Consider the following 15,280-nt stretch of genomic DNA (forward strand, 5'->3'; position numbering starts at 1 on the left):
TCAGGCTTCCTGCATGGAGCCTGCTTCTCCCTCTGCCTGTGTCTCTGCTTCTCAGTGTGTGTCTCATGAATGAATAAATAAAATATTAAAAACAAAAAAAATATGCAGATTTAAAACATTCAAGATACAAAAGGTATGTTCCAATTCCTAAGACAAAAATAGGCCATTATAAAAAGAATAGGCAAAAGTGAAATGGAGTCAGAATGTTATTTCTAAATTCCAGGGGAAAAAATATAGCCATTTGAATAAAAAGCTAAATAGATAGGATACATGGCAGACTTTATACAATGAGGAATCATGGGTTGGCAGAGTGGAAAAGCTTTTCATTGTAATGCCTTGTAAACACCCGACAATAGGGCAGAAGGGGCCCGGAAACAGCCCCGAAGTGTCAAAAAAGAAGATGCCCAGCAGGTGTGGAGGTGCTCGCTCTTAGAACGAGTTTCCATGTGTGCGTCATTAGATTTGTCCCTGAGCTCAGCCCAGATCACCACGCAGGCCCCGGGCACGCCTCAGATACCCCCACTCCTACACCGCTGACACAACACTGCTGCCACGTGTCCCACATGGTGACAAGGAGCACCTACCTGGTTGCCTTCTGCCTCCCTGCTTTCTGGCTCTTCATTTTTGTCTTCTAGAGCCTGGGTTGTTCTTGCACATCCTTTTGTGAGGTCTTTCCCCTGCCCATTTCGCCCTGGTAGGGAGTAACCACCTATTTCTGGATGCCTGGAGTTTCGGTAGCCCCTGAGGGCAGGGGCGGGCTGGCTAATGTCTCTGGCTGCCTCTGGAGAGTCCCAAGACCGGGGCTGGGGGCTGGAGTCTGGGTCTGAAGGGCATCTGGAAGGACTGCTCTCAGAACAACCCAAGTTTGAGGAAGCACTGAGAATTTCTTGGCCCAGTTCCTTTGGTGAAGTTGCATCTTGAGGCTGTTTCTGGCAAGATCCTGAGGTAAAGGACACAGCCATGCTGCCGGGGTTGAAGGTCAAGGTGCCGCTGCTGTTCTGCCGTGGGAACCTGGGAGAGGAGCTGCTCTGCTCCGACTCAGTGGAGGAGTGGCTGCCAACAGAGACGTCTGAGTGGCTGCGGCGGGCGTTGTAGGGCTTCAGGAAGGAGCTGTACACAAAGCCTTGGCTGACTACGGGGAGGAAAAACCAACACAAAGAGCTTTTAATGGAAGGGGGGGTGGGCGGAGTCCACAGGGAAAAAACTATGGTTAAAAGCTAGGTCGGGGCAGCCCAGGTGGCGCAGCGGTTTAGCGCTGCCTTCACCCCAGGGCGTGATCCTGGAGACCCAGATCGAGTCCCACACTGGGCTTCTGCATGGAGCCTGCTTCTCCCTCTGCCTGTGTCTCTGCCTCCCTCTCTGTGTCTCTCATGAGAAAATAAATAAAATCTTTAAAAAAAAAAAAAAAAAAAGAATAGAAAGCTAGGTCAAAGGTGCCTGGGTGGCTTAGTGGTTGAGCCTCTGCCTTTGGCTCAGGTCGTGATCCTGGGGTCCTGGGATCGAGTTCTGCATCAGGCTCCCCACAGGGAGCCTGCTTCTCCCTCTGCCTATGTCTCTGCCGCTCTCTGTGCCTTTCGTGAACAAATAAATAAAATCTTAAAAAACAAAAACAAAAACAAAAAAAACCTAGGTCAATAGTGAGAGACATGAAGTAAAATGAGACATTTGATCCCAGGAGACAATGTGGCTCTGCAGCTACCTGCCAGTGTGTTCTTGCTACAGCCTCACAACAGGTGAGTGACAGGAGCCTTCGAAGAGATTCAAGAGGACATTGATAAAAATGACCACATTTTTGAGAATGAGCATATGAAGAAAATTTAACAGGATGTCTACATCATGGAAACAAAGGCTTGGAGAGACTTATCTAAAGGATGTGTTCAGACACACTGAGTATAGAAAAGGGGATTTTAAAACCATCCTCATAGTGCCAGAGCCCCTCAGATACAGCTGCCGGGCCTTTTCCCATCTGGAGCACTGGTGTGGGAACGTGGTGGACATACTGTGAGAAGAGCCTAAGGTAGGAAGTGATTTATAGGAGTTAGTATGTACACAACACATGCACAGCACATGTTCACTTGAATAAATTACCTAAGATGATGACAAAGAGGGCCCTCAGCTAAAACTTTTAAACATGAAAGACTAAAATCCTTGATCTACAGGAACATTTTTTAATATTAAGAAAGTATCTGTTAAGGCAGGGACCCAGAGTACGTAACCTCAGGTGAGCAAGGGCCATCTCTGTCTTCATCTTGAATGTGTTTTGTTACCTCTGCTGAATGATGAGAAGTCCCCTGCGCAGACGATGAGGGCTAGAGGGTCTACGAGCTGATCCTAACACAGTATTATCAGGCTTTCTGCCACCACTCATCAGGATGGAGTAGATCAAAGCCTCAAGGGTGGAGCAGCTTCTTGACAGCTTGGATCTTTACTAGGAGTCCTTCCACGAACCCATCAGTGGCTTCCCCTGCCTATCACCCTCCACCTTGTCTTCCTTTCCCACTTCCAATCTCCATTCTTTTGGGTAAGTAGGAAGGGACAAACAGGAAAATCCACAAAGTACTTTCAAACTAAGAATGTCACTATTTTCCACTTCAGTGGTGTGAACATGGATGTTTATTATACAGGCCCACAGTCCTTATTTAAAATGCTGAGGGCCAGATGTGTTTTGGAATTCAGACTTTGAATTTGGGAAAAGTAATCAAGTACATATACTGTCTATGGCATGACATCCCCAGCAGGGTCTGGGTCACCGCCTCATAACTAAACCCATTAATGTTTCTATAACGTATGACTTAAAAGAGATGAGTTAACAATTATAAGCCTCACAACACCTTGCTTGGATTTTGCTACCAAGTAAGTTCAGATCAGGGACAGTTGTGGCAAATGAATTTGGGGGGAAAAAAACTTTGTTTTTCAAAGCTTTTTGGATTCTTGGAATTGTGGACAAACAATATGGATCAGTTTTATTCTTTTTAACTTGTCTTTAAATTCTATACCTGACAACTCTCCCACCACCCCTGCCACCACCCCCGCCAGAAAAAAGCTGTAAGTTATTTTGAAAGTCATGAGGTAAAACTGTTATGGGACAAAAAACTCAAAAATCAAACAAAGAATCCTTTCCTACGGGTTTTAAATTCATTCACACACTCACAAAACCCATTTACAGAACTTAGAAGAGGGCAGCTTATTTTATTTCGTGGTTCATTTAGAACAGGTTGAGAGGGCTCGGGCCCCAGTGGGAGGTAAGTGCTGCCTGAAGAGCCATAAAACATGGCAAGGTCCCACAAGGTGCAAGGTAAGTAATGGAGCCCTCTCTGGAATTTGTAAAAACAAAAACAAAACCAAAGACAGGTTTTGTTTTGGTAATGACTTGGACATTATGGATGGATGGGAACTTATAAGGTTATTTTTCCCCTTTAATCAAAGACTCTTACTTTTTTCTGGCCCGCATAGGATTCAGGTACAGCCAAAAATAACTTTTTCCTCATTGAGAGTTACAGTAATCTGAGATCTAACATTCTTTACCTCCGTTGTCAATCAGCCAGCGGTTCTGACTGCCCATGGGGTCCTTTTTCTTGATCACGCCCACCAGGTCACCTTCCAGAAGCGAGACATCCAAGTCTTGAGCGGCATTGAAATTCCGTTCTGCTTGGAAGAGTTTTTCAGGGGGATACCTCGTCAGGAGGGAGGCTCGGAGTTCTTCCGACTGTAGCATGTAACTTGGCTGAAAGGCAACACAAGAGATATGATCAACAAAAGCCCACCCTGGCCACCATCCAAGTGGCCATATGTAATCCCAGCTCACAGTCCGAGTCTCAGAAATGAGGGTGAGGATAGCCTGCCACTCGCTACTCCCACCAGATGTTTTTGTGCCTGAGTCAGTCCGTGTGGCTGGGAAAAAATCATGATGTCTTAGTTTATGTGTTAGTGCCTTTTAGCTATGAAGGAAATTTAACATACACTTAGTTTCACATGTTTATCTTGTGACCAAAAAATGTGATTAAAGTGCCACTTTGGAGGGGTACCTGGGTGGCTCAATCGTTAAGCTTCTGCCTTTGGCTCAGGTCATGATCCTGGAGGTCCTGGGAATGAGCCCCACATAGGGCACCCTGCTCAGCGGGGAGACGGCTTCTCCCTCTCCGCTGCTCCCCCCTCCCCCGGCTTGTGCCCTCTGGCTCTATTGCTCTCTCAAAAAATAAATAAAATTTAAGAAATAAATTTAAAAAGTACCACTTGGGGTGCCTGAGTGGCTCAGTCGGTAGAGTGTGTGACTCTTGATCTCGGGGTTGTGAATTCGAGCCCGACATAGGGTATAGAGATTACTTAAAAATAAAATCTTAAATTAAAAAAAAGTGCCACCAAAAGATCAAAATATCTAAGTAATATTACAAGATCTTCTGTTTTGCTATATGAATTTAAACAAGAGACTTCCCTTATCTTGACTCCCCCATCTATGAAAACAATTATTATTAATAAAATCAGAAAAAGTAAAAGTAATAATAAATTTGATTCTCCTTTTAAGGAAATATAAATCAATGTCTATGAGATTACATGGAGAAAAATGCTGTAAAAAGAGATCAATAATCTTTTCGAATATGGCCCCATATAATCTAGTGTATCTTATCCTACTTTACAAAATATGGAAAAATTGAGTTCTAAAAGAATATAAATCCAGATTAAAAAAAAAAAAAACAGTCAGCCATTAATGTTTTGGCCATGAATCAGATAATTACCTGTTCAAACAGGTAATTACATGATCAAACACAGGGAAGCCTGCAAAGTTAACATACCCTTAAATCAGTTTCCTTAATTGGTCAAAAGTATTAATATTAATCCTTTACAAACTCCATTCACTATATAGACTAAGATCTGAGAATGCTTTTCAGAGGGTGTTCTGATGTACATAACAAGTGTGAAAAAGCTACTGGCAGTCAGTAGCCAGCACCAGCAGCAGTGCTCAGGAATAAGAAATGAAGGAGCCCACGACAGACAAGAGAGCTCAATGGCCTTTATTCTCTGTTACGAAGAGAGATTTAAACTCCTATGAAACTGCTCCTCTGTGCACAGAGCCGAGTCCATGAATACTAACGATGACAGCTCATCTGTACAGTGCCTACTATGGGCCAGGCAATTTCTAGGGGCTTTATCCATATGAACTCATTTGAGCCTCGTAACTCAATGCTGTGAGTATAATCCCCCGGCCTCGTAGACCAGGAGGAGGCTGAGGACCTGCCCCGGGGCGTGGGGAGTCCCCATCGGTGTCGGGCCGAACCCTCTGCACTTCCCACTCTCCCCGACGCCCCACTCACCAGGCCCAGGAGTGGCTTCCGGGCCGACTGGCGGTCCAGGGTTTTCCTCTCAAAGGGCTTCCTGGCAGCCGGAAGCGACTCTGGGAAGAAGGTGAAAACCTGGAGCTGCTGCAGGACTCTGCTGTGCTCTTCGTGGAAGATGGCGATAAGGTTTCCCTCTCTGCCGGCCACTTTGAGTAACTGGAGTCCGTGGGGGGGGGTGGGCAGAGAGAGAGAAAGAAGGGACCGTGGCTGAGAGCCCCCAGGCCTGAGTGGCAGCTCCGGCTCAGTTTCTGCCCACCGCCCGCAGGCCCGGCTGCCCGGCTCTTCTGGGATCTCAGGGAGGAAGGAGCCGTTTGGAGGCCCAGGCACCAGCAAGGACTTGACCTAATGGCCTATTTAATCTCTCTAGTTTGAATAATTTCTCAAGCAGCCCCAGTGTGCATTCCCAGAAAAACACCAGGAGAACCTCAGAGACTTCTCCAAAGTGTGTGGGGGGAGGAGAGGGAGATGGGACAGGACAGACAGACAGCCGCCGCACACCCACCGAGAGCAGCGGCTTCAGCTGCTCCAGCGCCTGGCGCACGAAGTCGCAGTGGGCCTCTGCATAGCCATGGATGCAGTTGGTGAAGAGCCCCTGGGCGTACTGGTGGAACTTGGGCAGCTCATCCAGCAGCTGCGCATTCAGGGCCTCGTAGTTGTTCCGGGCTGATTGCAGCTCCTCCAGAGTCTTCTTGTCCTTTAACTTCTCTGCCCGTTCTGTGCAGTTGTAGAAGTCCAGAAGCTTATCGAAGCGTTTCTGCACCAGCTTGTGGGGCCCTGTGAACATGCTCAGTAACTGATTAAGGGGAGAGATGACAAGCCGCTCGGTCCGTTCCTTCTGTAAGGACAGGAAAATCAGATTGCTCAGTTGTTCAGTATCCCAAGTTTATGTTTTTTAATTAAGAAATAACTGATGGAATATCAGTTTCAGGTGTACAACAGAATGAGTCAATATTTGTATATATTGCAGAACAATCACCACATGCCAGTTAACATCCATGACCATGTATATTTGTCATTCTCTGAAATACCCTTCAGGCTGATTTGTTATATCCTGTACCACCTGTTATATACCTGTGCTTCTTTGCTCCTAGCACACCAGCTAAACCCATGCAGATCCACCAGTGTTCTACTTAACCAACACCAGATGGACTCACGCATTTTACAAAACTTCTCAATGTATAACCTTCATCAACCTTTTGCACATGCCGAAGAGTCTGTGAAATATGCTAATCCAGCCTTCACGCCATAGTTGATAACAAATGCTCAATTACACACATCAATGTGAAACTTGCATCACAACCTGTCTGGTATCACTTCTCATGTGTATCACCTACATAGCTTGAATTTAACTGAAGATGTAGCTGCTCCATAAATCTGGGGTAGAGAAGCATTCACATACCCATAATAGCTTTTCTAATCATAACTACTTATTAACACTTGCTTCCACTTTTCAAAAGATTTTTCCCTTGAATTTGTTCTAGAGAGACAGACATTGAAAGGCAGTATATTCCCAAGTGAAGAACATAAATAGGTACTTAGTACTTTACTTTTAATAAGATGCTACTGTTGTTAGAACACCTGTTAGAACCCCATTCATCTCTTCCTACTCAGGATCAAATAATCTCACATCTATATTTAGAATTGCCTGAGCAATTTGGCCTTCAGTACTGTCTTTATAAGGAAGCACTTGCCATCTCAAAGATCCATTGGTTAACTTCTAAATACTATTCCTAAATATTCCTAAATTAGTACTCCTATAGTTTTCTTTGTTCAGTTCTCAATAGTGATAGGAGATTAAATTTCCTAGTTTTCCTTTGTCTCTTCAAACTAGACTCATCACAAACTATAAAAAGAATCTCTTTGAATAACAGAAGCCCAACTTGTCCTTTTAACTAATTAAAAGCCATTGCTCTAAATATAAAACCCCAATATGAATATAGGTAGAGAATGGTATTCCTGATACAGTATGTCTCTGTGGAATTAACTTTTCCATAAGCTGGATGTTTAAGAACCCCAAGAAGAAAGCCATTCTATGAAAAGAGGATTGAAGAAAGAATCACTTACAAAATTTGTGAAGAGCTGATCACTGATGTAGCGATGCACCTTCTCGAACTGCTCCAAGTCTCTGTGTCCCTTCTCCATACACACATCCCACATGCTCACAGCAGCCACCACTTTCACACATGCCGATTCCTGGAGCCAGTGAGAAACAAATGCAGTAAGGCAAACAGAACTATTTAGCCTTTGCCATTCATCCTGGATAGCAGAATGGGGCAAAAAGGAGTCTGTGATTAACAATTTTCTCTCTAGTGCATTATTTTAGCTTTGAAATAAGCACACTCTCATAAATGATGATTTATGAGACCAGAAAAAAGACTCAGACTCTTACTTACAGAAAAAATGGTGATGGTTTTTATCCGCTCTTTAGCAATGCTTCATGTTCCCAATGTGAGGGCTTCTCACAGACAATATAATTTACTAATGTTGTTTATTGTCTCTGTTTCCCTCGCACAACCCCCTAATCACATGTAAGCTCCATGAGGCAAGGGATTTTTGTCTGTTTTGTTCACTGACTCAATGATCATTTGCTGAATAAATGAATATATAAGTGAATGCACAGTAAACTCTTCCTGACTGGTCCTGACAGTTTTTAAACCCCAGGCTGTTTTCTCTGGCTACTTAAACAACGCTGGGTTCTCACCTTCTTTAGTTTAAGTTAAGGGAATGCCTATTATTTCGATACTAACCCAAATAAAATTTAAATGTACCCAAAACTCCATTATTATATTTCAAGGACAAATGAAGTTCCTAAGCAAAAAACATCTGTGCCTCAAGTATCAGTTTGATTTTACGACCTTATATTTTATGACATTTGCAGACCTCTTTAAGTCCCACGTCTGTATGTGCAGACATAGTGTTTTGTCAGAAGGATAAATTGCGTAATCTTCCTAATTCCTCCTGAGTGGGAGAATGAAAATGAAACATGACGTTCTCTTATATTCTTTAAAAAAAAATGTCATGAAGTCTCAAAATAGTAGTCCACATGCCATTGCAGATACCAGAGTAAAGTAATGTCTCTCAGCTTCTGTTCTTGCCAGCTCTCTCAGTTGATCCAACTAATTTTATTTGGCAGGGCTTTTCATTTTATGTTGGTGATGAAACTGTCCAACATTTTCTACCTTCATTTCTAGTTAGCAGTCAGAACCAAAATGACCTGCCCATCAAATGGCTGTCAGTTATGTCAACATTATGTCCTCCTTCCACTGCTATGGAGATAAGTCTCTTAAGAGTTGGGAACTCAGGTATATGCTTGCTACACATTTAGAAAACAAGTGGGAGAAAACCCCCAACAGGGAGGCATCGAAAGTAGAGGAATTGTAAGGGAAAGTCCTAGGCCAGGGAACACACTTGGGAATTGTGTATCAACGGTGCTTTTTGCCAAATTTCTTACTTAAAGCCTATATGCTCTTAAAAAGTTTGGGCAGCCCGGGTGGCTCAGTGGTTTAGCGCCGCCTTCAGTCCAGGGCCTGATCCTGGAGACCCGGGATCAAGTCCCACATCAGGCTTCCTGCATGGAGCCTGCTTCTCCCTCTGCCTGTGTCTCTGCCTCTCTCTCTTTCTCTCTCTCTCATGAATAAATAAATAAAATCTTAAAAAAAAAAGTTTTATAAACCCTAATCTTTATCTAATTGTGTATGTGAAAGGAGAGTTTGCTTTTCAGAAGCCAAAAAGAGAATTTGCTCTTTAAAAGAAATGTAGGGGGCATTTTAAGTCATGGGAATTATTTATTTAATAAATGATGACAATTGGAAAAGCAGGTAAAAAAAAAAAAAAATCACACTGGATCCCTACCTCAACCTTATACACTAAATTCCAGCTACTCAATGACTTTAACTTTAGGAAATGAAATAATGAAAAACCTAAAACCTGGGAGATATTTATTATCTTGGAAGAGGAAAGACCTTTTCAAGTATGACATAGACCTAGGAAGCCATAAGAGTTCAGACCATGCAAAACTAAAAATTTCTACACGGAGAAAACATTTAAGCAAACTCAAAAGTCAACAGACTGAGAGAAATAGTTGTAAACCATCATCTTACATGCAGGGCTGTTCTATTTTCTTCAACATATACAGAAGTACTCCGGGGCTCCTCCTCCAGCACGGGCTTTTTTTTTTTTCCCCCGATGCAAACACACGAGGGTTTATTTACAAGCCCGGGCTTGGGTCCAAGTGCCCCCAATACAGCGGAGCAGGGACTTGGACCCCGAGACTAAGAGGCGTAGCAGCTTTATAGGGGCCAGTGGCCCATGGGATACGCAGAAAGATGCACAGTCATGTCGGTCCACACACAGGTGGCCGATTGAATTACATCTTACCCTATAGTATCCACTTGAGCTGGCCTATTACTTTGGTCAGAATCGGGCGCAGTTTTGGCGGGCACAAGGCAGGGTCACAGTGTTATGAGCCGATTTCCGATTAGGGTGTGCCCAGCGGCCTTTTTTTTTTTTTTTTTTCTCGGTTTTTTAAATGATTTATTCATTGAATGATTTAAGGTGTGTACCACTACTCCAGGTTGGGTAAACCACATTGAAGAATTTGACTGTGGGTCTTTAGATTCAGCCAAATGCTTTCCATTAATTTTGCTCTATAAGGTACTAAACATTATAATTAAGTTTTTAATGCTTCAGCCATGCTCGGAACACTGCAGCAGAAGGATGAACTCAACCCACTCATGCCAAGTTAGGGTGACAGGAACAGATCTAACGAGCTGTGATGTCTAAAAAAATCTGAGAATTCTAGCTTAAAAGATAAAGGGAGGTTCCATTCCCCCAAAGTAAACTGTTAAGTTTTAAAATTCAGCCTACAATGTTCTCAAGAGACTGAAGAAAAAAAAATGTTCTTAAAAAAAGGTACCACACAATAAGCAATCTTCCATGATTTGTTTGCATCTAAAATGGCACAAAGGTTTCAAAAATCTAGCAGTCAGAACTAAGTATTCCTATGAGAAATCGATAAAAGACTATCAAATCAATAAATAAGTGCCTCAAAATATAGACATATCAACAGAAAAAGGAATAAAATGACTTAAAGATAGGAAAATATCCTCAACTTCATTCATAAAGAATGCAAATTAAAACTATAAGGAAGTAGCATTTTTAACCTGTCTTGTAAAGAAAAACATTTTGATTTTGGTAACACTGTGTGATGTTAGCAAGGGATGGGGAAACCATTTCATACACTACTGAGAGGGAATTTTCACTGGTACAATGTCTATAAAATTTAATAATAGCAAATTTACACTGCTATATGATTTGGCTCAGCAAATCTAGTACTCTGGTCTCCAGATATATTCTCATAGATCAGAAAATGATGCATATACAAGGATATTCCTTGTACCAATATGTGTAATTGTCTGCCACTACAAATAGTTTAAATGTCCATCAACAGGGGAAGCCCGGGTGGCTCAGTGGTTTAGTGCCGCCTTCAGCCCAGGGCATGATCCTGGAGACCCAGGATCAGTCCCACGTCTGGCTCTCCCTGCATGGAGCCTGCTTCTCCCTCTGCCTGTGTCTCTGCCTCTCTCTCTGTGTGTTCTCATGAATAAATAAATAAATAAAATCTTTAATAAAAAAATGTCCATCAACAGGGGACAAGTTTAAATACGTTATGGCACATCCATATAACAAACCATTGTGGAGTTGTTTTAAAAAAGTGCAGTTCTGTGTGCATAGGTGTAGAATAACTTCCAAATAATGCGTGCAAAACTCAAGATGCTCAACAGTGTGTATCACACACACATATACACACACAATCATCTCTAATGAGAGCAGAATCTGACAAACGCAGACTTGTTTCTAAAAGGTGCCTAGGAGGGATCCCTGGGTGGCTCAGCGGGTTTAGCGCCACCTTCAGCCTAGGGCGTGATCCGGGAGACCAGGGATCCAGTCCCACATCGGGCTCCCTGCATGGAGCCTGCTTCTCCCTCTGCCTGTGTCTCTGCCTTTCTCTCTCTCCGTGTCTCTCATGAATAAATAAATAAAATCTTTTAAAAAAATTTAAAAAATAAAAAAATAAAAGGTGCCTAGGAGATGGGTTGGAGAATGATTTTTACTTTTTACTTATCCCTTCGGTATCTTTTGAATTTGTACCATTTTCCTTAAATTAAAAAATGAATTTTTTTAGAAAGCAGAGGATCTCTTTTTAAGGAAGAGATGGTCATATGTGAGGGACAGGGGTACACGACAGGCTTATATAAATGTCATTCTATGAAGCTTACAAGGGAAGGAGAGATGCAAACAGAAAGGAGTCTAGTCCTAAAAGCAACCACCACCTGACTTCCTCAGCTCCTCCACCTCTCTGCATCTGTTCACGGTTCTAACTTTAGAGGCCTTGTGGATAGCAATTACATCAGGAAATTAATATTATTATGAGAAAATGTGCCTCCATGTACCAACCATTCTCGAATTATTCAAGCTTTGAAATGATCTTGACAAAATGGACTGTGACAAGTTGCTTCACAAATACCTGGCCAGAGGAAGAGAGTAAGAAAAAGGTTGGTGGGGAGGATGGTGACCGAGAGTGGGAGGAAAACGCTGGCCACTCCAGAACTAGCTCAGCATGCTCATCATCCAAATGCTGTCACCTCTTAAATAATCTACAGGACTCCCAGGAATAAGTATAGTGGGGCACAGTGGTCGTTTGAGTCCAGATTATTCAGCACACACTCCACAATATGCTGATGAGCAGGAAAACAGAATTATACCCTCTCTGACTCTAAGCAGGGTGCTGTCTTCACTCACCCGGATATGCTGGAGGTAGAGAGACAGGTCTCGGATAAAAGATTTGATCAATCTTTCTTGCATTCGGAAGTTCTTTTCTGTTTCTTCGAATGCTTCATCTTTTATCTGTTCAAAACAAACAGTGCTGTTAGCAGATTTGGATTCCCCCTCAATAGATCCAATTGGCAAAAGTATCTTTCTTAAACATATCTTTTGTCTAAATTTTAAGCCTTTGATGTTTCCCCAGATAATACTGAATTGAATTTAAAGACTTCACCTTGAAAGACCTCCAAAACATACCCGGGCCCTCCTGCCTTCACGCTTTACTTCCTCTGCTCCTGATGGGGAGACATGCTCTGCTCTGGTCAGGATGCTCTCTCTTCCTGATCCCGGTGTCCATATTTGTTCACCCTAGTGCCTTGGCTTGAGCTATCACCTTGCCTCGTAGGCCCTCCCCTGTTCCTCCCAAACACCCCCTTTCTTTGAGGCTGAGATTAAATCTCCTGTCAACATGAAGCTTACTCTCATGCAATTCCTATTTTCTTAAGTACTACGGCACACAGAGCTCAACCTGTGAAACTTAGCAACTGATTGTTTTCTGACTGTCGTTTCCTACTAACTGCGGGAGGTGTATATGCTCAGTAGAATGAAGCCTCATGACTTCAGATCCACTCTCAGCAATGTGGCCGAATGTCTTCAAATAACCAGACTTTATGTTTTTTGTTTTTTTTTTTTTAATTTGTGACATGTTGTGTTGAACTATAGTGATCTCTTAAATTCCTTCTAGCTTCCTGTCTACAATTTTGTCTCACCAAATACATAATAAGCTCTTCATGGGTGTCTAAAACCACAGTAACTATTATACAGTGACCAGTTTGTCCTCGTATACATGGTATACTGCTCACCAAGGCACGTGGAGGGTTGGGTGGGTGGATTCACATACACAGTAGCTGCAGGGTCCTGTATTCACCAGGTGGCAAACACCAAAGAGGTACTAAGAGGGGAATCGTGCCAATCAACACCATGCAGGCTGCCCTGTGGAACCCCCAAAGTTGCCAAAGATTTGCCAAACCTTCAAGCTTGGGAATCTCACCTGTGGAGCAAAGCCAGTGAGGTGCTTCAGGTGACTGCTAACTCGGTTGGATTTCTTGATGATGGAATGGATGTTCAGTTTGGAAATTTTCTCCATGAGGCTATCTTCATCACCCTTTCGATACTTGAGAACTAGGGAGTGAATCAAGAAAGCCCTTCTCTGAGCATGGACAGGCTACAAAACGAGCCACAAAATGAGACCAACAACCTAAACAAGAGCTGGTGCTTGTTTTCAATGAGCTTATAATTGAATAGAGACAAAACATGAATGTAAGTCACCATATGGATGTACAGAATAGTTGACGAAGCAGAGACGGCACAGACTGGAGGTGGTTAGGAGGAAAGAGTGCAGAGGGCTCAGGAGAAGAGTCTAAGATTTGGAGTCCAGGAAACCTCTGAGCTCAATGCCTGGGTCTGTCATTTCATCAAGATGTGTCCTTCCAGAAGTCACTTAACTCCTCTGAGCCTCGTTTTCTTCTCCAATATAGTATAGAAAAGAACACTACTTGCTTTATAAGACCATCTTAAATGGTCTCAGTACAAACGAGATATTTATGTCCAATTGTCTCATATATTAAAATGCTATACAGGAGTCATGGAATTTACTACTGTGTCATACCTTAGGCACAATCTCCAGAAAAGTCTAGAGACATCAGAAGGGTCACAAGGAGAAGACTGCGTGGCACTACAGAGGCACATTTTATTGTAGGAGATGAAGACATTACATTAGTGGATATGAGCCAAGGGGGGGGGGGCATACCATTAAGAGACTCTTAATCATAGGAAGCAAACAGGGTTGCTGGAGGGGTGGGGGTGGGAGGATGGGGTAACTAGGTGATGGGCATTAAGGAGGGCATGTGATGGAATGAGCACTGGGTATAATAGAGCTCAGTGTAGGTAGCTCTGCCTTAGCTAGGGTAGCTAAGGTAGCTCAGTGGTTGAGCGTCTGCCTTAAGGTGGTGACCTGGGGTCCTGGGATCATGTCCCATATCAGGCTCCCCACAGGCAGCCTGCTTCTCCCTCTGCCTATGTCTCTGCTTCTCTCTGTGTCTCTCATGAATAAATAAATAAAATCTTAAAAAAAAAATTACTGATGAATCACTGACCTCTACTTCTGAAACTAATAATACACTGTATGTTAACCAATTGAATTTAATTTTTTTTAAAAAGGAGGTATGAATCAAGACAAAGGGCTAGATGGCCTGAGAGCTTTAAAGGCACAGTCAACATTGTATAACCAATGTGAGCGATGTGGTGGAAGTAGAAGGTAGAGAAAAAGGTTATACTATATTATGGATTCTTTAAGGATATGACTATCAAATCAATTTATCATGGTCACAATGCTGTACTCATCGAGGGTTCAAATTAGAGCCCCACAAGAGGTTTGATGAAAAAGAAAAGAAATGGTTTAGTTCCTTCCATATTATAAGAAAGTGCTGGGTGGTTTGCAACTGACTACACACTGCTTGGGGGGGCGGGGCTCAGACCAGAGAGGAGTCACGTGACCCAGAGACTAGGTAAACTGCGGTTTTCTGAAGAGGCAAAGTCCTAACTTAAATGGAGGTAGTAAAACATCCTACAGGACATGCAGGAAAACAAGTCAAAGCATGGGTTGAAAACGCTTGCCCTTCCATGAGCAGAGAAAGCAAACGCCAACGCCTGAATGAGCCACTCTCCATATCCTTGGGAAAGACACTCATTGCTACAAGTTTGATCACAGATGCCTTACTTCCAATATTCCACGGTTGTACTTTCATTATTTTATTGCTTTCTTTTTCATACCCCATTTTCCTATTTTTTTTAATAAGATTTTCTTTGTTTAACAGAGAGGGAGAGCGCGTCAGCAAGGAAGCGCATATGCACACGCATTAGCGCAAAAGCAGAGGGACTAGTAGGCAGAGGGAGAGGGAGAGGCAGGCTCCCCATGGAACAGGGACCTGATGTGGGGCTCCATCTCAGGAGCCTATGATCACAACCAGAAGGCAGACGCTTAACTGACTGAGTCACCCAGGCACGCCACCGTTTCCCCCCATTCTGCCGCTGTTTCTTCAACACAGCCCCATTGCCCACCCTCT

The 15,280-nt window shown here is 43.1% G+C and overlaps 1 protein-coding gene across 3 annotated transcripts in view; it reads right to left on the reverse strand.

Annotated features, from left to right (window-relative positions):
* The window catches only part of DNMBP (dynamin binding protein), a 107,413-nt gene that overhangs the window by 2,575 nt on the left and 89,558 nt on the right, over positions 1-15,280 (reverse strand). For all 3 annotated transcript variants that reach the window (XM_038578505.1, XM_038578506.1, XM_038578507.1), the window contains 7 exons: positions 13,207-13,337; positions 12,135-12,239; positions 7,398-7,526; positions 5,836-6,168; positions 5,310-5,489; positions 3,526-3,724; positions 585-1,132 (listed from right to left, as the gene is read on the reverse strand). In XM_038578505.1, coding sequence (XP_038434433.1) covers positions 585-1,132; positions 3,526-3,724; positions 5,310-5,489; positions 5,836-6,168; positions 7,398-7,526; positions 12,135-12,239; positions 13,207-13,337 — 1,625 coding nt within the window. The remainder of the gene's footprint in view (positions 1-584; positions 1,133-3,525; positions 3,725-5,309; positions 5,490-5,835; positions 6,169-7,397; positions 7,527-12,134; positions 12,240-13,206; positions 13,338-15,280) is intronic.

Source organism: Canis lupus, chromosome 28 (genome assembly GCF_011100685.1).
Source record: "Canis lupus familiaris isolate Mischka breed German Shepherd chromosome 28, alternate assembly UU_Cfam_GSD_1.0, whole genome shotgun sequence".
Lineage (NCBI taxonomy): Eukaryota > Metazoa > Chordata > Mammalia > Carnivora > Canidae > Canis > Canis lupus.